Source organism: Sus scrofa, chromosome 3 (assembly GCF_000003025.6).
Source record: "Sus scrofa isolate TJ Tabasco breed Duroc chromosome 3, Sscrofa11.1, whole genome shotgun sequence".
Classification (NCBI taxonomy): Eukaryota; Metazoa; Chordata; class Mammalia; order Artiodactyla; family Suidae; genus Sus; species Sus scrofa.
The window spans coordinates 33767069-33791024 of NC_010445.4; the positions used below are offsets into that span (position 1 = coordinate 33767069).

At 48.0% G+C, this 23956-nt stretch overlaps 1 protein-coding gene across 2 annotated transcripts in view; it reads left to right on the plus strand.

Annotated features, from left to right (window-relative positions):
- USP7 (ubiquitin specific peptidase 7) overlaps positions 1-23956 on the plus strand; it is a 56124-nt gene that overhangs the window by 12712 nt on the left and 19456 nt on the right. Inside the window, exons 1-6 of one of the 2 annotated variants that reach the window (XM_021085575.1) lie at positions 13433-13537; positions 14260-14434; positions 18819-19017; positions 20763-20901; positions 22063-22151; positions 23810-23918. In XM_021085575.1, the coding sequence (XP_020941234.1) occupies positions 18932-19017; positions 20763-20901; positions 22063-22151; positions 23810-23918 (423 nt within the window). In that variant the 5' untranslated portion in view covers positions 13433-13537; positions 14260-14434; positions 18819-18931. 2 annotated transcript variants of the gene reach the window in all.

The window sequence follows — 23956 nt, forward strand, 5'->3', positions numbered from 1 at the left end:
CGTTAGGATGAATGACAGATGCTTGGTGAGAATTTGGAGAGAGCGCTTAAACCAGAAATGATGAGTAGTTTTGATTATCTTGCTTTCTACTCCATCATGGCCAGCATTGCTCTTGTTTGTTCTGTTTGTGTCGTTACCCACCCCCGCCCCCTCCTCCGTTTTCCAGTAGCTCGTGTAGAACAGTTGGAACTCTTGGGGAATTGGTTTGAAATTAAACATAGTTTATGAAACAGCACACTTTGTGTCCAGTTGACCAAACAGAACAGTGTGTGTGTTTGACCTCCCATTATTCTGGCTTATTGACATTTTCAGCTCCCTCTCCCCCCAAAGAAGAGGAGCTGTGATGCAGACATTTGTGTGCCAGACCCTCCAAAGGTCCTGGGGCAGAAAGACTCTGATCTTTTAGGCTCTTTCACTTCTCTTTTCCCAAGTAGTTAAAGATCTGAACCCATATATCAAGGCAAAGTTTATTTAAAGAGTCAGTAAATCATTTCTCTTTCTCCTCCCTGCCCTACAGGTGGTTTTTCCTTTAGTTTTACATATAGTAAAATTGACTTTGGGGTGAATGGTGTGTTTTAACACAGGTGTGGGTCTGTGTAACCACTCCTGCGTTTGGGGACTTGGACCCCCCTCATGCCCTTCTTCTGGTCATGTCTCCACTGCCTGTGCTCTCCAACTCTGACGGTGCAAATGTAAAAGGAATCATACAGCCCATAATCTAGTCAGTAGTTCCTTGCTTTGTATTGCGGGGCAGTGTTCCGTGTGTTGAATTTTAGTCATCCTAATGGGTGGATGGTAGTTTAATTTGCATTTATATAATAGCTCACATCTTTATGTGTGTTTATTTGCCATCCCTGTATCCTCTATGAAATGTCCCATTTATCAAAATTTTCTTTCACGGATCTTGTTTCTGGTGTTGCATCTAAGAATTCTTTGCCGTACCTCACATGACTACTTCTAAAAAAAAATTTTTTTTTTTTTTTAGTCTTCTTGCTTTTCCTAGGGCCGCTTCTTCAGCATATGGAGATTCCCAGGCTAGGGGTCGAATCGGACCTGTAGATGCCAGCCTTCGCCAGAGCCACAGCAACGGGGGATCTGAGCCTCATCTGTGACCTACACCACAGCTCACGGCAACGCCGGATCCTAACCCACTGAACAAGACCAGGGATTGAACCCGCAACCTCATGGTTCCTAGTCGGATTCGTTAACCACTGAGCCACGATGGGAACTCCTACCTCTAAAAATGTTTAAGTTGAAATGTATATTCACCTATGGTCCATTGTGAGTTAGTGTTTGTATAAGGTGTGAAATTGGAGTTCTCTCTCTCTTTTTTTTTTTTTTTTGCTGTGCCCAAGGCAGTACAAAAGTTCCCGGGCCAGGGATCGAACCCGTGCCACAGCTGTGACAATCCTGGATCCTTAACTGTGCCACAGGGAAACTCCCTAGAGTTCTTTTTTTTGTGGCCTGTGGATGTCTAGTTGTTTCCTGTTTAAAAAGACTCCCCCTTCTTCATTGGATTACTCACACCTTTGTCAAATAGTGGTGTTTACGCGGGTCTGTTTTGCGCTCTCCTGGTCCATTGATCTGTGTCCATTCCTTTGTTAATACAGCACCATCTTGGTTATTGAAGCTTTGCAGTGAGTCTTAAAATCAGATCGTTTAATCCGTCCAACTGTTTACATCCTCTGCTGGGATTTTGATTGGATTATGTTCAAAGATTAATTAATTAGTACAGATTAATTTGGGGAAAACAACAGGAACACGATTTTGTCTCCTGCTCCAGTGATTTACCTGGGAAACTAGTCTTCCTCCTAGGAACTTTGAAACAGTTTCTTTGGCCACTAGTTTTTAGAAGATCTTGAATATAGGTATCCCTTGACAGTCTGGGTGGGTCACGAGGGTAAGGCCTGAGTGGTGGTCTGCTGGCTTCAATGTGGTGGGGTGGGGGTGGGGGAACCAACCAGAAACAACTGGGTCTTCTGTCCAAGTTGGCTGTTCTGTTTGTGGCTTGATACAAATAAAGGAACTCATTTGAAATTGGCGGTGCTTGACTAGTTTTTAAGTTTAAATTAGCTCAATCAGAATTTGTTTAAAGTCTGTCGTCTACTTCTTTTTTTTTTTGTTGTTTACTTCTGACCCCAGGCCTCAGCTCCTAAGTTTCCTTTTACAAAAAAGACAAGGAAATAGCTCCAAAGGACAATCCAGGCATTTTAAGAGAGGACGCTGGCCTTTGCCCAGGTGTCAGAGGACCATCAAGGCCACAGATAACTTAGGTGATCCCTTTTCTGGGACTGTTCAGGAGTCCCACTCCCTCCTGCCCCCAGATAGGCAGCTGCTGCCCTTGTCCTTCCCTGGTGCCACCTGTGAGGCTGCTTGAGGTGGGGTCCGGCCTCAGGCAGTATTGGGGTTGTGTCTTTGTGCACTGTGATGTGCTTGGCTTCTCATGTGTGTGTGGTTTTACTTTGTTGTAAAGGCATGTATATCCACCGAAACAGTAAAACAACATGGAAACAAGGCGGGAACAGCTCTACCGCTCAGCGGACACTGTATACTCAGTGTCTGATGGATATTGTCCCTTTCACAAGTAAGGCTCATTCTATAGGGACGTCCTGGTAATTGATGCCCCCTTAATGGATATTCTCCCTTATTATAGTTTGCTTTCCCTAAAAACAACATGTGGAGTGAATTTATCCACATAAGTAACTTTTGTAGATAATTGAGTTTTTAAACACCAAAACATTGAATATTTTAGAGAAATACTGCAGAAAAAGGAACAGTGATGTTGGAGGCACTTGATGAGTGTGCACACTTACCACACAGAGCCCTCAACAACTGTGATCTGTAAAACTGCTTGTCCTCAAAACGGCCCATTTCTAGTTAAGTTCTTGTCGTGTTTCCCAAATACAACTTTTACAGAGGCATTTCATAGGCTCTGGAATTCACTCATAAGATTCAATGGCTTTTTTTTTTTCCTTTTTTTTTTTATGGCCACACACCTGTGGCATATGGAAGTTCCCAGGCCAGGGGTTGAACCAGAGCTGCAGCTGCTGGCCTGCACCATGGCCACAGCAACACTGGATCTGATCTGCGTCTGCAAGCTACACCGCAGCTTGCAGCAACATCAGATCCTTAGCAACACGGGAATTGAGCCTGCATCCTCATGGACACTATGCTGGACTCTTAACCAGCTGAGCCACGAGAACTCCTCACTGGCTTTTAATATATATTCACCTATTGCTACAGTCAGTTTACTGTAAAGAAACCCCTGGACTCTAGCTGTTACTCTTCTGGTCACCCTTCCAATTCAAGGCAACCACTGATCTGCCTTCTGTCTGTAGATGGCCCCGTGCCTCACACTTTGTACAATACTTGGCCCCTAGAATTAGAGGGCATTTATATTTTAAAACTTTTTCTCTGTTTAAAAAAATGGTGCTTCAGGGAGTTCCCTGGTGGCTCAGTGGGTTAAGGATCTGGCATTGTCATGGCTCTGCATCAGGTGACTGTTGTGGCATGGGTTTGATCCCCAGGCACAGTCAAAAAATGAAAAAGTGGTGTCTTCATTGTAAGAAATATACTTGCGTATATCTCTTTGGGCATGTGTGCTAGTTTTCTTGGAATGGATACCTAGAAACATTTGGTGTGAAAGAATATTTGACTTTGGTTTGAATAAATATTCCCTTTGGGAGAATAATTTGGCCGTAGATTTTAGCCTTGAGCCAGTTGACACCACCCAGTTTGTGACATGAAACCCTCAGTTATCTGGGGACATTTCCAGTATTTTCCACTGTTAATCTGGTAGATGAAAAATAGTATCATGTTAATTAGGAAAGTTGAGCATATTTGTCAATCCTTTGTATTTCTTTTTTCTTTTTTTCTTTTTTTTTGCCATTTCTTGGGCCGCTTCCGCGGCATATGGAGGTTCCCAGGCTAGGGGTTGAATCAGAGCTGTAGCCACCGGCCTTCTCCAGAGCCACAGCAACGGGGGATCCGAGCCGCGTCTGCAACCTACACCACAGCTCACGGCAACGCCAGATCCTTAACCCACTGAGCAAGGCCAGGGATTGACCCCGCAACCTCATGGTTCCTAGTCGGATTCGTTAACCACCGAGCCATGATGGGAACTCCAGTCCTTTGTGTTTCTTAAGAATTTCTCCTTTGTTGCAGTTGTTCTTGATTTTTGGATCTCTGTATTCTGAGTATGAATCTTTTGGCTCCTGTGTTGGACAGATACTTTGTGTCTTCGTCCTGTGGCCTCCACGGGGTCTTGTCTCTGCTGGGCATGCTCAGGCTTGTTTTTCTTTCCCATGGGTGGACTGCAGATGGGGCCGTTTCTCCTTTGCTGGGGAATCAGACTGCGTAAGAAAGCAGTATGGCCGTAATTATAATCCTGGGCAGTTGTACAGGATTTAACCCCTCTCTGTGCCCGGCCAGCATTCATTGCCAGTCCTCAGACATGTTTGTGGGACAGACATGGTTGGCAGTCAGCGTGAAACTCTAGGGAACAGATGATTTTTACATAATGAAGCCAAACTGAAAGCCCCAAACAGATCCTTTTTATTTAAGGAACACAGATTTGTACCTGGCCTTCCTTGGGGCTTTATTTTCATATAGCTAATTTAAATGAAGGTTATTTCAGAGTATAGATCTAACTGTCAATGTGGTACATCTACTTGGGACCTTCAGAGTCCACCCCAGGCAGGACCAATCAAACCAGAACACATTTAGTTGTATTGATGAAGCTACAGTTTCGTTGCTAATGTGACCAGAGGAATTCATAGAGTCCCTGGAGGCTGCCCTGCTAACCTGGCAAGGGCAAGATAGCCCAGCCCCACACGGGACGGCAGAGGAGCCTCTGCTGGGCCCTCCCCGCCTGATGACCGGGATGGGCTTGATCCAGTGGACACGTGGGGCTCAATCAGCCAAGACCTAAAGGACCCTGGGCCCAGCTCAGCTCTGACCCACCTGTGCTTTCAGGCCCATTTTCACTTCACGTGGTGGGACACATTTGGAACATTCAAGGCCCTGCCCACCCTCTGCCTGAGCCACATCTCCCACTCCCTTGCTTGCCCGTTACCAGCGGGAATGTGCGTCTCCAAGGGCCTCTGCCCAGCTTCCTCCTTTCGCTCCTGGTCCTGGCCCTGCGTCCAGGGCCTGGGGCTCTGTTTCCCCTTCTGTTGCATTAGCCCTCTTGTCTTAGGGCTGCCTGCCTGGCTCCTCCTGAAGCCCAGGCCTTGCCTGCTCAATACGTCAAGACACTTGGCAGGTAGGGCAACTAACTTGGGAGAGGAGGGCACCCAGCACAGCCTCCACCACCCCAGACGGTCAGCGGTGGAGGAGGAACATTAGGAAAGTAGTCGTCCGAGTGCCACCCTCCTTGAGAGAGTCGCAATTGCAGGAAAACCGACACTTGTGAGAGTGGAACAGAAGGCATCTTTCAAACATAGTTGCGTTTTCCACCTGTGAGAGGTTCCCTGGAGCCAGGGCTCAAAAGCATGGGGGTGTTCCCCCCCCCCCGCCCCCGTGGCCTTGTCTGTTGCTGGGGAGGGGAGCTCGTTGGCCAACAGGGACCCCACTGCCCAGCCAGCACCTCCTCCCCTTCACCCAGTGGCTGGAAGGGCAGTAAAGCCCTGGGTGAGTGCAGAGCAACTCAGATCTGCAATTCCTCTCGTCTGTCTGTGTCCTTTTCATTCTAAGGACTTACCCTTGGTTACCTGCAGATTCTGCCTCTGCCAGGGAGTGCATATAGCCTTCGGTCTTGTCTGAGAATCCCCCAGGGGGTGACACCATGGCCCCTGAGTGCTCCTACAGAGTTGTGGGTTTTCTAGGGGCGTCCAGAGCTTTTTCGCGACTTGTAGGAGGTTCTGGTTTTGGGGGGAGCATAACAGCTCACAGCCTGCTGGTCCTTGCTTTTGTGGAAGCCTTCCCAGCCCCCCACCACTCCATCCCCTGCCCCAGGCTGCTGCTGCTTCTCTCCCTTCCACCAGCTCAGCTTCTCAGCCACCTCGGTAGGTCTTCTGTCTTCCCTCTCTGAGAACGGTGGGTGCTCAGCTGTCTCTTTGCTCCTCTCAGTGAGCTTAGAGCTAGTTTTTTCATGGACCAGAGCATTGGGAAATTGATCATATCTGAATTCTTGAAAATAAAAGCGATGGAGGTAGAAGAGTTCTCCTCCCCTGAATGTCAGGAGAACTTGGTGCAGGAGGCTGTTCAGACCCCCTTGGTCTTGTTCTGGCTCTCAGACGCGTTGTTGATCTTTGCCCTTGGGAAAGAGTACTACGTGGGTGGGTGGGGGGCTCAGTGTGGTTGAGAAAGATCTAGTTATACCCTGTGCTGCAGGACAAAATCATAGTATGGTTATTTGCTGGAGTATCGCTCAGATGGCCAAAACAGAGTGTTGGTGTGTGTGGCTAGAGAGTCGTGTGTCCAGGATGGCTGAGTAGGTCATGACGCAGTGTTAGGAGGCTATTCAAAATCAAATGCGTGTGCCAAATGGGGATAGCTATGTTTCATCCATGCATTACAGGTAGTGGATCACTTCTTGTTCTTGAAGATAGGCGCATGCAGCTTGTGGACGGGCGTATATCCATGAACATCGAGAATGCTTTCCTCCCACTTGGGGGGCAGGAAGGTCATTGCTGTACCCCTTGCCTTGCTTCTGTGAGCGTTTCATTCTATAAAATCCCCACGTAACAGTACCTGCCTCTTTGATTAGGACTTAGACAAAAATGATGTTGGCCTCTTTGTTCATCATACTCCCAAGCTGGAAGCGGCTCGGATGTTAGCGGGTGAGTGGTCAGATGGTGGTCTGTCCTGGGCCCGGAACCCTGCTCAGCAGGGAGTGTGATGAGTGTCAGTTGGTGCTCCAGAAGGTCACACACTATATGTCCTTCTGTATAACATTGTTTCTCTCCCCCGCCCCCCAGCTGTGGCAATGCAGCAACTTGACGTAGGGTCTCAGTTCCCAAACCAGGGATGGAACCTGGGCCTTGGGTGAAAGTGCCTTAACCACTAGACCACCAGGGAACTCCCTGTATAAAGTTCTAGAAATGGCTGATTATGGATAGGGAGAAAATTGGTCACCACCAGGGGCTGTGGAGGGGCACAGAAGGGAGGTGGGCATGGCTGTAAAAGGGCCACCTGAGCGTCGTTGCGCTGGACCGATCAGTATCTTTGCTGTGGGGAACAGAGTCCTGCCTGCACATGTTGTAAAATGAATGTAGTAACTGGGAGTGGAAATCAGTACAGTGTATCAAGTCTTTCCTGGTCGTGATATTTCTGCGCTATAATTCTGCAAAATGGTGAGAGGAGGCGTTTGTGAGGTATTTGTGGCTAAAGAACTTTTCAGAGCTTTGTGCCCCTTTGCTCAGGACTTGTGCATTCTTCCTGACTAGTGCCCTGCATTCATTCTGGAACTCTGTCCTTTATCTGAGGGGAGCCTTCCTCCTTGAGGCTGATCCTGTCTCAGGGGGGAAAAGTGGGGAGAGCAGCCTGGGTTCCTCCTATGGCAACACCCCTCACCGTCCAGCAGGGACCCCGGGTCCCTCTGTAAATGGGAAGACACACCGCTCTGCCTGGTCCCCGGCTGCGGTTTCGGCAGTGCCGGCCGGCACTAACGCAGTAGGGGCCAGTACTGGGAGCACTGAAATCCTTGGAGCTGACTGTGGGTCCTCTCACACGTCCCATGTTTCCTCTGCTGCTCCTGCCCTGACACTGACACCAGCTCCTTCCCAGGTCAGTCCCTCCGGAGGAGCTCTGCTCTGTGTACCTGCCCCGGTGTCTTGTGGGAGGCTTTCATGTCTCGGCCCTCAAGCTGCCTTTCTGTATAATTAGGTGAGAATTTCAGGCATGCTGGTGTGGATGCCTTGTGCTGAAAATCTTCATATATAAGTTTAATGTTAGCTACATTCCTGCCTCTTAGGCTTGACGGTTTCTTATTTATGTGTTTTTATTTTTATTGCTTTTTACGGCCGCACCTGCAGCATATGGAAGTTCCCAGGTTAGGTGTCAAATAGGAGCTGTAGCGGTTGGCCTACACCACAGCCACGCCAGATCAGAGCTGCATCTGCAACCTATACCACAGCTCATGGAAACGCCAGGTCCCCAACCCACTGAGCGAGGCCAGGGATCGAACCTGCGTCTTCATTGATAGTCCGATTCATTTCCACTGCGCCACAACAGGAACCCCTATGTGTTGTCTTTTTAAAAACAAACTTTAGGAGTTCCTGTCGTGGCGCCGTGGTTAACGAATCTGACTAGGAACCATGAGGTTGCGGGTTCGGTCCCTGCTCTTGCTCAGGGGGTTAAGGATCTGGCGTTGCCATGAGCTGTGGTGTAGGTTGCAGACAAGGCTCGGATCCAGTGTTGCTGTGGCTCTGGCGTAGGCCGGTGGCTACAGCTCCAATTCGACCCCTAGCCTGGGAACCTCCATATGCCGCTGGAGCGGCCCAAGAAATGGCAAAAAGACAAGGGAAAAAAAAAAAACTTTAAATTTTGGATTAATTTTAGATTGACAGGAAAGTCACAGTTAGTAGCGGCCCCCTCACCTGGTTTTCTCCCCTAGCAGCATATATCAGCTAAGGAACTCCAGTCTTAGGTTTCCCACTAACTGTCTCTGTTTCTGAACCGCTTTACCTTTTGAGGGTGATCATATAAATTGATGAGGTGGCTTGAATATGTTTCTGGCCCTAATTTTGTGGGGGAGCTTTAAAAAAAAAAAAAAAAAAAGGAACGCTGAGGGAGCACTCCTGGAGGTTCTATGCAGTCATGCTGATGTGGCGGAGAGAACCTCCCCTCCCCCAGCCCCAGCAGATGCTGCTGCAGAGCCATGCAGGCATGGCGGGCACCCATGGGCTTGGACGAGAAGGTGACTCAGGGGCTTGGAGTGGGGTCCACAGGCTGCCCATAGGTTTTCAGCAGCAGTACCACCATTTCTAGACTGTCCTTCTGCAGCATATTCGGGCTGGCAGTTAAGAAATTAATATTGGGAGTTCCTGTCGTGGCGCAGTGGTTAACGAATCTGACGAGGAACCATGAGGTTGCGGGTTCGATCCCTGGCCTTGCTCAGTGGGTTAAGGATCCGGCGTTGCTGTGAGCTGTGGTGTAGGTCACAGACACGTTGCTGTGGCTCTGGCGTAGGCCGGCGGCTACAGCTCCAATTGGACCCCTAGCCTGGGAACCTCCATATGCCATGGGAAGCAGCCCTAGAAAAGGCAAAAAGACCAAAAAAAAAGAGTATTCAGAAAGATACCAATGTTCTAATTCACCTTGATACTCTCTATTTTATGCAATATTCTTTAAATTGGGTTCAGTGCCAGGAGAGAGGAGAGGAGGAGGACTAGACAGAAGCCGGGTGTGGGGGATGTTGACTTGGAATTCAGGGTGAGCTGGTAGAGTTGGGATTAAGACTGCTGTAAGTAAGGTTCTGCTTGACCACTTCGCAGACGAATAGTTGGCCCGTGGACTTGGTGCTGCTACATGGATTCTGCCCTTATAACCCAGTCATGGTTTTGCTCCCTGGGTTGTTTCGCTAGTTGGGCACCTCTTGGTGGCAGCATGCGGACTCTTAGTTGGAAGAGGCCTTGAGGTTTTATTGTGGTTGTTTGATGCCTTTTTGGCAGAGGTTTGAAAAAGCTTTGTGAAGTGACAGAAAAGTCAAGGTCAGCAAATTGGAATTTTCTGGGGTTTTTTCTTGTCCATCAGTCCGTCCATCCCGCCCCATCCAGGAGTGAGATTCAGGTGCTGAGTCAGCACCACATCATTTCCATAGCAATTGGCCAGTGTTCTTTGGGTCAGTAGTTCTAGGTTGTGACATCACAAATGGAAGTCAGTGGGAAGAAAAGCTGGATATAAGCACAGGCATCCTCAGTAAAAGAGAAGGAAATACGGGCTTTGTAATTAGACAAGGGAGCCTTTTGTCTTTCTAAAGTCACTCTTTAAAAAAAGGTATCTTGTACCTTATGTATGTTACATTAAAATGAAGCCTTTGATACTTAACACAGGGTTGTTGTCAAAAGGCTTACCAGGAGTTCCTGTCGTTGTGGCCCAGTGGTTAATGAATCCGACTAGGAACCATGAGGTTGCGGGTTCCATCCCTGGCCCTGCTCAGTGGGTTAAGGATCCTGCATTGCTGTGGCTGTGGTGTAGGTTGCAGACTACAGCTCTAATTAGACCCCTAGCCTGGGAACTTCCATATGCCTCGGGAGCAGCCCAAGAAATGGCAAAAAGACAAGAAAAAAAAAAAAAAAGAGGCTTACCAATCGTGAGTAATGGATCTGTTCTATTTCTGGGTGTCAGGTGTATATTTTGGAATGACGATTGCGCTCCCCTGCCAACATTTAGTATAGCAGGAACTTTTTGTCCTGTTTATTTGAGGCATTGCATGCTATCATTCCCCAGTCTTATTATTTGCAAGCCTTGTGTCAAAAAATTAATATTGTAGAAGTTCCCGTTGTGGCTCAGCAGTAGTGAGCCCGACTGTATCCATGAGGATGTGGGTTCAATCCCTGGCCTCAGTTAAGGATCCGGCGTTGCCGTGAGCTCTGCTGTAGGTTGCGGATGCAGCTCGGATCCCACGTTGCTGTGACTGTGGGTAGGCCAGCAGCTGCAGCTCTCATTTGACCCCAGCCGGAGAACTTCATATGCTGCAAGTGCGGTGCTAAAAAAAAAAAAAAAAAAAAGTTAATATTGTAGTTTATATTTGGCCAAATAAGAGTTAACACATCTGGGAAAATTCCAACTGGGCAGGTTGTAAAATTCAGGAACAGGATCACTTTATGTAGAGATGAGTATGTGTACATGTCAACCTGTGCTGCTTCCTTGACGACAAAGACAGGCTTGTCGTTGAGGATATTTCTGGAAGCCTGGTACAGACGGTGGTATCTGGCGCTTTCACCATTTAATTCTGGTCCAGGGATTTACTGTGTCTTAATTACAATTTTAATCCTCTGGTCGAACGAGCTCATTTTTGAGGAGCCTTTTTTAACTGGATATTCAGTCCCTTAGGAGCTAGACTTGAGTTGCCAACATCGTCTACAAAAGATCCCAGGCGGTTGGGAGCTTCGCAGGGCCTGTTGCTGGACAGATTCCTCATTTATGTGATGGGACAACAGGGGCTTTTTGCAGTTTCACAGCCACCAGCCTGTCCCACGATCTCAGTGCCTATGAAGGGTAGAAAGAGCAAACTGGTCAGCCCGGCAGGAACGTGCAAAGGATGGTGCACCTGGTTCAACTGGAGAACTCTATCCACCTCGCCTTTAAGGCTCCAACTTAGAGAAGCGTTTGTCAGTTTTGCATTATAAACCTGTTTGAAAGCTCCTGTCCTAGGTTGGATTTGAACCGAGGAACTAATAAACAAATTACAAGTGCCAGGCATACATCAAGCAAATTTCAAGATTTATGGTGCATTCACGTGATGGGTTTGTGTCTTGGGTGAAGAGTCGCCATACTGCTGCTTCTACAGAACCTCTTAGTAGCTTGTGTTCTCCCAGTGTTCATTTGTGTAAAGGGAAATAAGAATTTACTCTTATTCCAACACTTTTATAGTAAAGGTTGCATATGATGATATGTATTGCTTGGTATCTTAATTTTTTACACCTTAATATATATATATAACTCAGAACTTTTCATGCAGGTACATCTTGAGAACCTTAAAAAAAAAAAAACTGCATAATATTCCATTGGTGGAATGTGCTGTTTATTTCATAGGCTTTGATAAAGTGTTTCCTTATAAAATATTTTTTATGATGTTTGAGGTGGGTGACTTAGGATAAATATAGAAATTTCAAAGTACCTGATGTTCATTTTGCTTGCAGGTAAGTTTTAGAGCTTAAAGACTATTCATTAAGCAACAGGAAAAAGAATTTCTCCTTTCTCCACTTCCCTCCTCCAGGTTTTCTGTCAGGGTGTCATGGTTAAGGGATCAGTTTAAAAATTTCGTTTTCATAAACAACTTTTAAACACAGTGTATATATGTAATAAAACAAAGAGTATCAAGATGGGCAGTGGTCTAAATTTAGGTAGTAATACCTGTTTCTTGGCTTCCTGGGATTTTTAAGGTGTATTCTGAGATGCTTAAGAAGGAAAAAGGGACAGTTTATATTCAGAAGTTGTTTGAGAACTGTAACCTGGCAATTGGGGTTTGGAACTTGCCTGGAGGGGCAGGGGCATGGTGCTGTCCATGGTGCTGAATGAGACCGTCGGCTGGTCCAGATGCTGTAAAGGCTCTGAAATGTTGTTAGAGTTCAAGGACACATCTACACGGCAGTTTTGAAAAGTACATCTCCTTTTTGCAGCTGAAATGCTTTGAATTTCTTTATTAAAATTTTTTATTGGTAGTTGGCTTATAATGTGTTAATGTCTGCTGTACTGCAGTGTGGTTCAATTACATATATACGTATTCTTTTTCATACTCTTTTCCGTTACAGTTTATGACAGGATATTGAATATAGTTCCCTGTCGGACATCGGGGGTGTGGGGGGGCGTGTCCACATCACGTGGAGGTTCCCAGGCCAGGGAACAAACCTGTGCTACAGCAGCGACAGTGCAGGACTCTTAACCCACTGAGCCACCAGGGAACTCCCCCTGTGAGACTCTCTAATTTCCACTGGAGAATCTGATTTGCCAGGAAGCTAACGATGCAGGCAGACAAGGAACAGCATTAGTTGTAGTGAGCTGTGCTGACCTGTGGGAAGGATAGGCTTTAAATGTGAAATATGGCCCTTTTGGCCAGTAGAGGCTATTGAAATACTAAGTCCTGGCAGAGTTTTTGTTTGTTTTTTACATTTTTCTTTTAAACCATGGGTGTAAGTCTGTTGAAGAAGATTTGCTTTTAATGAAGAGGGATGAAAATGTTACAGTGGGGGTTTCAGCCTTACACTTGCCAGGCATTGGTTAAAAGTTTTGATTCCCCACTTCTGTGCACAGGTTGTTCAACCTAGATTAAGAATGGCGGAACAACCATGTTACCAGTTGGTGGATCCTTTCTTTCTAGGGTCTTGGTCCATACCAGTCCTCCCAGGGACCCCCTTTCCACATTCCCTATACCCCCGAAAATGCTATTTTTAGTTTTTTACTGTATTCATACGTACACAGTAATTGTCGCACAACACTTGGAGACTTGAGTGCTGCTTAAGGCGTGTGAATCCGTGGTAAAAGGTTGTAATGTCCACTCTTTTGTATATGTTTAGTGAACCCTAAACAATATTTCCTTGAGTTTTAATGAGTAAGAAACCCAAATCAAAAGAGAGACCATTGCAAATGGAGCAGACTCTTGCGTGGCACAGTGAGTGTTGAAATCCCATTCAACATTTTGAAAGCAATGAAAGTTTGTATTTAGTGAGCACAACAGTAAATACCTTTTGGGTTAGAATGCAGTTATTTTGAAACTTAGTGACTAGAAATCATCAAGTACAAATATATTTGTTTATTTCCTTTAAAGCTGGAGATACAGATGACCCACCAAGAATTACTCAAAACCCTGTTATCAACGGGAATGTAGCCATGAGTGATGGACACAACAACACAGAGGAAGATATGGAGGATGGTAAGTACCTGTGGTTTGTTTACTTGCATTGGGCAGAAAACTATGTCGGAAATGCATTTCTTCAAGTACTTGTGAGTTTCTTAAGAGTAGCTAGGAGGTTGTATGGGAGGAAGATTTAGGAGCCTGCTTTGGTTTTGAATTTCAAGATCTGCCTACACATTTCAAGGTGAGTCTATTCTCCCCAGGCTAGGCAGGAAGGGTTCAATACGTAAGTTGGTAACAGATGGGTATTTGCTCAGGCCTGTAGTTTTCTAGCCACTGCTAGTATTGAGAACAGCAAGTGTATCTTACTCTCCTTTCCTCTTCGTCTGCAGCACCATACTTCTAGACACTGGAACGTGGCTTTCCATTGCATTCTTACTGTAGCAAGTATGTCCGTTGTCTGTAGCTGGTCACCCCTCCCCGTTCCGGTTAGGTACAAAACCAGAATCGAGCTTTGGGCTTCATCCCCCAGACTGACTCTCGGTCTTTAGCTTCTCCGCGGAAAGCGTATGCATCTGTACATGCATGGACATTGTGTGTCTAGGAGACCACTTTCTTTTGAGGCAGTTTCTTCATTCTAACTTAGACTGCGTGGCCTGTGCATTTGCCGGGTCGAAATCATGAGAAGGTAGCAGCCAGAAACCACTTTATGCAGCCCCTGGAATCATGCAGTGTAATATGAAACCATGTTCTGTCAAAAGCATGTCCATCAATCCTCATGAGGGTTGTGTCCTTCCCAGGGGTGTAACGGGGCAGTTGAAAGAAACCATCAGTCACGGGCTGCACCACCAGAAGGACTGCTGTTCAGACCTCCTGCCAAAAGTTCAGCCTCCATGAGAAACTGCAGCCGTAGTTGAGAGTTCTCTCACAGTGCGGTTTACCCCTGGCAGCTGGCTGAGGCAATATCTGAGGAAGGTAAAGAGGCGTGGTCCGAACCCGCTGCTTTGTTACCTGTGGAGCGCCCTCGCGGCTGCAGACGAGGGCGATGGTGTGGGCGTGGTCTCTCGGTCGCTGGGATCTTGGTTTTCTTTCAGACCCTGGAGATGCCGAAAGTGGTTCTGAGAGTGCAGTTGGGAAGGCAGGACCGGGCCTGCCGCGCCCGGCCAGAGCAAGGGGTGCCGCTGGTCCCCCCCAAGCAGCGCGCGGCCCACCCCGCCGGAGCCCTCCCGGTCTGGGGTCCACAGAGGAGTGTCTCGTTCAGCCTCGCCCAGGTGTTTTTCGGGCGGGTCGGGACGAGGCACAGATGTGGATGGAAGGGCAGGGTTTCTCCGCCTCTGATGCCCTTCTGGGTGCATCCTTTTTCTTTGGGAAGGGATGGTCCTGTGCCTTAGAGGGCGTCAGTGTCACCCCACTCCCCAGTCGGGACATCCAAAAGTGTGTCTAGATGGGGCCAGTCATCTCCACTTGGGAATTAGTGTGAGGAGATCACTTGCCTTTTGAGGCAAATTTTGCCAAGTTATTAATAGTAAATAACGGTGCTGTCGAACCTGGAGGTGGAATTGCTCCTATGAGGAGTTACCCGAAGAGGAGAAAGTGAAGGGAAGTGCTCTTCAGTCAGCCTTTTGGAAGAAAGGCCCCGGGCAGGAGAGTGAACAGATGGAGTCTCTGGTGGCTGAGGGGGCGGGAGGGAGATGGTTCTGGTTCTAGGGGCAGAAGCCTTCGTTTGCACCAGCGGTGACACATATTTTGAAACACTGAATGGCGAGATAACGTGCCTCGTGGACAGTGTTCTGACACCGAAGAAGTTAGAGCAGCGCTGGCCTAGACACAGTGCTTTGCCAGCCGTCAGTCTCCCGACATGTCCCTCCAGAAGACTTGACTGAAAGTTAATGATTGCCCAGGGCTCTGGGGCAGCTTTAGAGCCCCCTTTTTCCTGAATCTCCTTTTGAGGACAGGGCACACAATATGGGAAGCGCTGAATTCGAACCATCAGTCTCTTCACAGAGAGGCCTTCTTAGTAACAGATGTTTTTTATACAGCAGTTAAGTGGCCAACAACGCAGGAAAAATAGTTTTGAGGTAGAGAGCATTTAAAAATCCTGTAACACAGAGTTATGAGCAAGTCTCCAAATTGTTTGCTAGTTGAACCTGTTGACTCCGAATTTAGTTTATTCCACTTTTCCCTAGGTGACCATGGGCAGTTGGAGGGCAGATGCATCCTCTGCGGATCTAGATGGATCCAGATCTAGATTGTTGGTACCCATGAAACAAAAGTAATTTCTGGGGATTAACTAGGATTTGCAGAGGCCGGTATGAGCATGAATAATTGCGGTTTGATGTAGTTAGTACTAGAGCACCATTTAGGGAAACCTCAGGCCTGCCTTTCTGAGTAAAAAACTTAAAGATAGTGGGTTATCAGGCTTTCTGACTGGATGTGAGGACAGCAGGTGGCACAAGAGCATCCTGTCATTTACAATAAAGGGATGCATGGAGGAATTCCCATTGTGGCTCAGCGGGTTAAGAGTCCGACTAGTATCCATGAGGATGTGGGTTCGATCCCTAGCCTCGCTCAGTGGGTCGAGGATCTGGCATTGCCGTGAGCTGTGTTGTAGGTTGCAGGTGCAGTTCAGAATCCCAAGTTGCTGTGGTGTAGGCCAGCAGCCGTAGCTCTGATTCAACCCTTACCCTGGGAACTTCACATGCCACAAGTGTGGCCCTTAGAAAAAGAGAGGTGTATGGAGGAGTTCCACAGTCACTCAGCAAGTTAAGGATCAGGCATTGTCACTGCTGTGGCCTGGGTCACTGCTGTGGTGCGGGTTCGGTTCCTAGCTCGGGAACTTGCATATGCGGTGTGTGCAGCCAAAAACCTAAAAAGGGAGATGCATGGAGCAGTTGAGTAAAGGCTCTGTGGTGCTCAGGCAGGTTAGAGCCTCTGGATGAAATAGTAATTCTGTAGGATGTGAAGTATCTGTCACAGACAACAGAATTGTTTGGTTTTGAAGCAATTATAGATACAGGGAAAGTTGCACAGGTCGCAGGTGGGATCTCCAGTACCCTTCACCGATTTTCTCATGTTCTTCAGGGGAGAGTGATCAGACCAGCCCTGTTGGCCAGAGGTGGGTTTCACGTCTGCTTCTCTTTGGTAGACCCTCCTGTCTTGACCTTTTGGTGTTGAATGTAGATTTTCAGTTACTCAGCGCGAAGACGGGAGGGCAGCTGCCCTCACCACCCTGCAATAGGAGGAGTTTGGAGCCAAGGGTCCGGGGGGCATCTCCAAGGGCTTGCCCTCTCCTGGAGGCAAGCCACACTGAGTTTGTCTGGTCCTAGTTCTTATCTAAGATTAATTGAGGAATTGGACTGCACTGTGGGTCGGAAGAGCAAAAAGGGATGTAATTGAGGATCAGTTTCCTTATCAGTAGAAAACTCTACAATCCCACCTGAATGGTAACTGAAAATCAGGTAGGTAGGTTAGAAAGGTGGGGCCTTGCGACCTGATGTCTTTGGGTTTGAGGAGTGTGTCCTGTGGTGACATCATTTGGCTGCTTTTAACCCTCTGGTCACTGTACAGCAGGCTGGTTTTATTGGTGTCTGCATTTGGCCACCTAGACTTTAGGGTGGCATTTTACAAACCAGAGGCAGAGCCACGGTGCTTGGTGTCCACAGAGCTTGGGTGCTGAGACCCCGTGCTCACTTTGTTGTAAGAATAGCAGATGAGATAAGCCACTGAACCTCAGCAAGCCTCAGTTTCCTCATCTGTAAAGGGGGCAGGAACACCTCACGTGCCTGCCTTGCAGGGTTTAGACACTGCTCACATGTGAGTGTGTGGCTCCAAAAGTGTGGCCCACTTTCCTCAGCCCTTCTGGACCTCATTCTCTGGAACAGTTTTTTTGCCTTGTCCTTGGACTTTCAGCTGGAAGGGATCAGGATAATACTTGCCCCTTGAGGCTCAGATGCACAAGGCACCTGGGCAGCTGCTCTCCCTTTGAGGTCCCCTGCGAACCACTGGGCCATGTTACAGGCAGTGAAAAAGCTGGGGACCGAGAACCTTTAAAGGAAGGTAGCAGCGCTGTTAGGCATCCTTTTCAAGGGCTTTAGTCTTTGGTAAAGAATACTGCCCTCTCATGAGGAATGATGGACATGTTTTCTTAAGAACAAATTGAGTCACAGCAGAGGCAGCTTCTGTGTGCGGAGAAGTCTGCACCCCAGTGGCCTGAGTGAAGCGTGGAGACAAGGAGTGGAGGGCAGGGTGTGCTCTCAGCCTGTTCCCCCGAACTGTGAGCGCCCGCCTGCTTCCTCAGCCCCGGGGTCTGGAATGTCAGAGCAGCACCTGCTTCTGGGCCAGAAAAGGCCTTCCTGTTGTTCTGGAGACCATGTGTGGCCCTTGGCCCCTACACCTGTGAACCGTCCCTCTGTAACGAGATAGGCACAGAAAGAAAAAGGCACTTAGCAACTCCGTAGCAATCTGACCTTCCTGTGGCAGGTTCAGTGCCGGCTGCTAACAGGTTGGAGGGGCGACCTTGGGAGAGCCTCTCCCTCACAGGGGGAGTTGGGAAGGTGTGCACACTGCAGGGTTTGTCAGAGCTAGTCCATGGCCCAGGTCACTTCAGATGAACAGTCACCAGCAGAAAAAGGTGGACTTTTGAGTGTGACTTGTAGTTGAATTCTTATCAATGCTTTGCTTTTTATTGAAGAAAACCTTGATTTCTTAAATTAGCCTTAGGTCCTGCTGAGTAGACGTAACAGTTCAGTTCTGTTCATGTCAAAAGGAAAACCAGTTTTCTCCTTTAGAAAATCTAGCCTGGTATTTCACCAAAATGGTGAACTAATGAAGTTAACATTTATTTTTAGCTACCTTATTAGGAATCGTGTCTGTGAGTGGTGCTGCACTTCCCGGGAATGGCTGTCCCCAGCCCTCGGGAGTTCCTTGTGCCTGCAGATTCAGTGTCCCCTCCCTGGCTCTGCTCCACACTCAGCCCACGAGTCCCAATCCCTTTTCTTTTCCTCAAATCGTGTCCTTGAACAGATAGGACGGGAACAGTTTGCCTCCTGTCTCCCGTCTCTCCTCTACCTGCTGCGGGCTACTGGGGAACTAAGACAGGAGAGGAGGGGTTCCTCGTTGGAACTCTGGGGGGAGGCAGGTGTGGGATGTTAGCACTGAGTAGTGGATTGCAGTCACACAAACTCTAAGTCCTCCCACTGTTTGGATCGTGAGGAAACTGGAAATGCCGCTGTCCTTTTCCCTGAGAGCCAGGCTTCCGCCCTCGCGTTGCGGTTGTATAGGACGTTTATCCCGGTGTTGCTGCTTTCACTGTCGGCCGGTGATGCTCGGCCTTTGTGACTGACAACGCGTTTTCTTGCAGACACGAGTTGGCGCTCCGAGGCGACCTTTCAGTTCACTGTCGAGCGCTTCAGCAGACTGAGTGAGTCGGTCCTTAGCCCTCCGTGTTTTGTGCGAAATCTGCCATGGAAGATTATGGTGATGCCACGCTTTTATCCAGACAGACCACACCAAAAAAGCGTAGGATTCTTTCTCCAGTGCAATGCTGAATCTGATTCCACGTAAGACAGTTTCAATGATGCAATTACACACCCACAAATAGTTATTATACGTTATTGGAAGACAAACCTGACCTCCCTTTGAATTTTGGATGTCTTTTTGAATTTCCTTGCTGCCTCTACATAGCCATTTGGTTTTAAATTAAATAAATTTCTCTCTTTAAAACCTGCCGGTAGGTATTATAGCCAAACTACAACAGGTGTATATTTTTCTTGCAAATAAAAAACTAAACCTTGCATAGAATCTACCTGCCCATGGAACATGGAATCAGAGTCTGTTTGGACTAGCTGACTGCTGGATTACCAGTAACGGCCAGAGGGCAAAATTGTATGTAATTGAGAAGAACTGAGGTCTGTCAGGCCTCCTCATTGTATGCCAGCCAGTTCCTCTTGGTTAAACAGAAAGTTCAAATTAAAATATTCTGTGAGGGTTTTACTGCTTGGGCCTCTCTGGAGTTAATTTTAGAAAGTTTTTGTGTCATTTCTAAAAATGAGTTACACTATAAAATGTCTTAAAATTGAGTCTTGGTGGTCCTTATGTTCAGATGAAACCAGGGATTAGAGCCTTCATGTTTCGTACATGTTGATTCGATCCCTAGAGTTTGACTCTTGCCCTTCATTAAAAACCAGGCTGTCACTGTTGAGCACAGTTATCAGAAACACAATTGACAGAGCTCCTTTGAAGGGGTCCCGGATCACTCTGCCCCCTTTTCTCATTACACATGGACGAATCCACGAGGAAGCTGCTTCCTTGGACCCCGTCCGTCTGCCAGAAGCTCCAGGGAACACAGCTCGTTTCATTTTCCTCTTTACTTGACTGTCAGGAAGTGCCAGGCCAGTTTTACGGTACAGGGCTCCGTTCTCATCTGGTCTGAGGCGTAAGTGGCCTGGATTTGGTTTAGTGTGGCACACGACTTTAGCCTGAACGGTCGTTCAGGAAAACAGCAAGCTGTCCACATCCAGCACAAGCCCCCTGGGTGAGCCGGGGTGCCCACGGGCACAGCCCTGCCCTTGCACTCGTTCTGATGACTATGAAGTCGTTTCTGAGTTCAGCCAAAAGCGTTCCTTTAGAGAGCGCCACCGAACGCGGTTGTGTAACATTTTAAACATTGCGCCCTTTTGTGGTCTGTCCCAAGTGACCGTATCTGCTGTCACTCCTCTGCTGGTGGTGGTCCTGCTCAGAGTTCCCCAGGAGCCTCCAAGCTTCCGGGGACAGGAGTGACACTTCAAAGTGACACCTTTATTAGTAGAATGTAGAGCTTTAGGTCTTTTCATCTTTCTTTTAAAATAATAGCTTTATCGTCATTCGTCTTTTCAAGTAATAACCGTGTTAGATACTAGAACTTGTTATCTGACCAGAAAGCTAAAGTTCAGATGTGTGTATTTTATAGATAGCAGTAAAGATCTTGAATTGAAACCTCTTAGAAATCAAAGAAACGTGAAACCATAAGTTAAAAATCACTGCTGAGGTTCCCTGGTGGCCTAGTGGATTAAGAATCAGGTGTTGTCACTGCCATGGCTCTGGTCAGGGCTGTGGCTCGGGTTCAATCCCTGGCCAGGGGAACTTCCCCATGTTGTGGGCGTGGCCACAGATCCCTGCTGACTGCACAGGGGTGCCCCAGGCCCCCTTCACCTCTTTCTCCATTATTCCCTTGGGAAAAATGGGGGTTTCTTGTGCTGTGTTTTGAAAGATGTGCCAGTGTCAGGCTGATGTGTTGCCTGAGGCTTAGCCGGTTGTCCCTGAACAGGTCGTGGTCCTGTCACGCGCAGGCCGTGCTGAAGATCATCAACTACAGGGATGACGAGAAGTCCTTCAGCCGCCGCATCAGCCACTTGTTCTTCCATAAAGAGAACGACTGGGGCTTCTCCAATTTCATGGCCTGGAGTGTGAGTAGCAGTGTCTTCAGACTGAATAAGCAGAGCATGTTCCCTTGTTCCCTGATTTTTTTATTCTTGAAATCCATCTATTCATTTTAGAATCACAGTTTTGCTCTGTAAGTTGGGTGGGTAACTGTGAAAATGTGTTTTCTTTGGTTTCCTATCTCAGATGTTTAGTAGCCAGCAGGACTCAGTGTTTTTGTTCTAACCTTGTAAGGTATTTTATAGCTTTCCCAATAGACCAGATTTCCTGGTTTTTGCTCTCTAGGGTCACATTTGTGACATGTGGAGGTTCCCAGGCTGGGGTCGACAGAGCTGCAGCTGCCAGCCTACACCACAGCTCACGGCAATGCCAGATCCTTAACCCACTGAGTGAGGCCAGGGATCAAACCCACATCCTCATAGATACTAGTTGAGTTCATTACCGCTGAGCCATGAGGGGAACTCCCAGCTAGATTGCCCCTTTTTTTTTTTTTTTTTCTTTCTTTCTTTCTTTTTTTTTTCCTTTTCTAGGGCCACACCTGTGGCATATGGAGGTTCCCAAGCTAGGGGTCTAATCGGAGCTGTAGCCGCCGGCCTACGCCAGAGCCACAGCAACTCGGAATCCAAGCCATGTCTGCGACCTACACCACAGCTCACAGCAACACCGGATCCTTAATCCACTGAGCGATGCCAGGGATCAAACCCACAGCCTCATGGTTCCTAGTAGGATTCGTTAACCACTGAGCCACGACGGGAACTCCCCTAGATTTCCTTTAAAAGAAATAACGCTGAGGCAGGCATAGTATGTGGCAGTTTGCTGTAACCAGTGGATTATCGGGTCAGTGAGTTGGGGCTGTATTTGCAGAGGCAGAAGCCAGTAGGATGTTTCAGGCACAGTTTCTAGTGTGGAAAACCTCCCCAGAGACACCTGAGGAGCGAACACCAGCACCTCGGGTCCAGGTGGCATGAACCCCCCAACCCCTCCCAGTCCTTCCAGGAGGCATCCTAGCTTTGGCTGTTTTTAGTCAGAAAACATTGTTAAAAAGGAGTCAAAGCACTGCAAAACTAGAAGCACAAGTAGCATTTTAATCTATTGACTACAGGGCAGTAGGGTAGTTAAGTCTTTGTGATGAAGTGAACACTCTTAAATTCTTATGCATGTTGGATATTCTTAATTGTTTTTTATAGGAAGTGACTGATCCTGAGAAAGGATTTATAGATGATGACAAAGTTACTTTCGAAGTCTTTGTACAGGCGGATGCCCCCCATGGAGTTGCGTAAGTTTCCTTTACTTAGGCGCAAATAAGAAATGTCCTGAGCCATAGTGAAGGGAGCAGAGGTGCTTCTCTGCTCTCATGCCTTGGCCCACCGACGTGTGTGCCAGCTTGGCGTTCATGCCTTTGTGCAGCAGGTTTTTTGCGCAGTTACTGTTTGCGGGGCTCCAGGAGGGTCATGATGAGCAAGGCAGCCCTGGCTTTCTGTCCTCAGAGAACTTGGAGACTTGGGCAGAGGCGTTAACTAAGTCACCTCGGCCACAGGTGCTCTTATTACCTTGGGTGGCTGGGGGAGCGCCACCAGTGTGCCAGGAGGAGCGGAGAGGCTGCGAGGCCAGAGGAGCTGGAGGGGCGTCCGCCCCTGGGTGCAAGAGAGCGTTTTTGGCCCTGAAGAACGAGTAGTGTTGGGTCGCTTGTGGCTTGGAGGGCGAGGGACGGGGGTGGGTGGAGGGAGGCTTGGGCTGGGCGGGGTGTCCGGCGCCTTGGCGGAGGCACCAGGAGGTCTGGGAAGGAGTGAAGCGTCGTCTCCCGCCTCGGGGCGCCCCCCTCCGGCCGGAGAGCGTGCTCGACGGGGGCGGCGGCGGGCCGTCAAGAAGGGCGTCCTTCAGTCCAGCGCTTGGTGAAGGTGGCCTGCATGTGGCACTGGGAACTTTTAAAATAAGATTTATTCGTTTTTGTATTAATTTGGCCGGTAGCAGAGGAGGAACCTTTTGGAAATAAATACTTGAATTTGCATATCAGGGCTAAAACCATGGTATTTCTAATTAAATTTTTTGGAGGATTTTTCTCCCCTTTATTTTTAAAACGTTCCCTTAGGCTTATGGTATGTCTCCTGACTAAAAAAAAGTAGATTGGGTTTTTCAGACTTAACCGCTTAGATCATACCTTGGTTCAGTCTCACTTGTGACAAGGTATTCAGAATTTATGATTACGGTTTTTAAAATAGCGACCTGTAATTTAAGATTCTTGCATTTGGAGGCCAGTTTTTATCATGTATACCCATGCATTTTAACCAGGGCCATTTGGTAACCTTGAGCCTGTTTGCAAGGCCGTGGACAAACCCCTGGATCAGAGTCCCGCTGACTCTGAGGCAGTAATACCTCCTAACGCTGGTCACGTGTTCACGTCGTATACAGAGGGACATGGCACTGGCTGGGGAGGCTTTTCTGCTGTCCGGTGGCATCTCCTTAGGTTCCTGTTACTGCAGAGGGTGAGGGTTACAGACTGAGAACACCTACCTCTCTCCTAACCAACCACCAGTATAAAGACTTAGAATAGCTGTAGAAGTTGAGAGGTCTCAACTTGCCAGTACGCATGCCCGTGTCCCTGTCTTGTGCTACCTACACACGTGATGTCACGTGTATGTGGCAGAAGCGCACTGGGACTCTGCTAGAAGCATGTGTGAGTCCTGCTCTTGGTCCCTGACAGCCGTGCTGCAGTCAGCAGGCCGTTGAGGTGAGTTTGCACTGGTTCATGTACTGGAGTGGACAGAACAGGTGACCGAGTGATTAGAGCTGCTGGCCTGGCGACGAAGTTATTCCCGTGTCAGGATGGTGGGAAGGAGGTGGCAGCAGAGCAGCCCAAGGCCGGCCCCCAATCACGTTGCAGAAGCAAGGAGGTGTCCTGTGCAGTTTTCCCTCAACCTCAAACTGATCTTGTAGGTGGGATTCAAAGAAGCACACGGGCTATGTCGGTTTAAAGAATCAGGGAGCGACTTGTTACATGAACAGCCTGCTGCAGACTTTATTTTTCACAAACCAACTACGAAAGGTAAATGGATGGTATTTCTCTCCCTCAACCTTCCACCC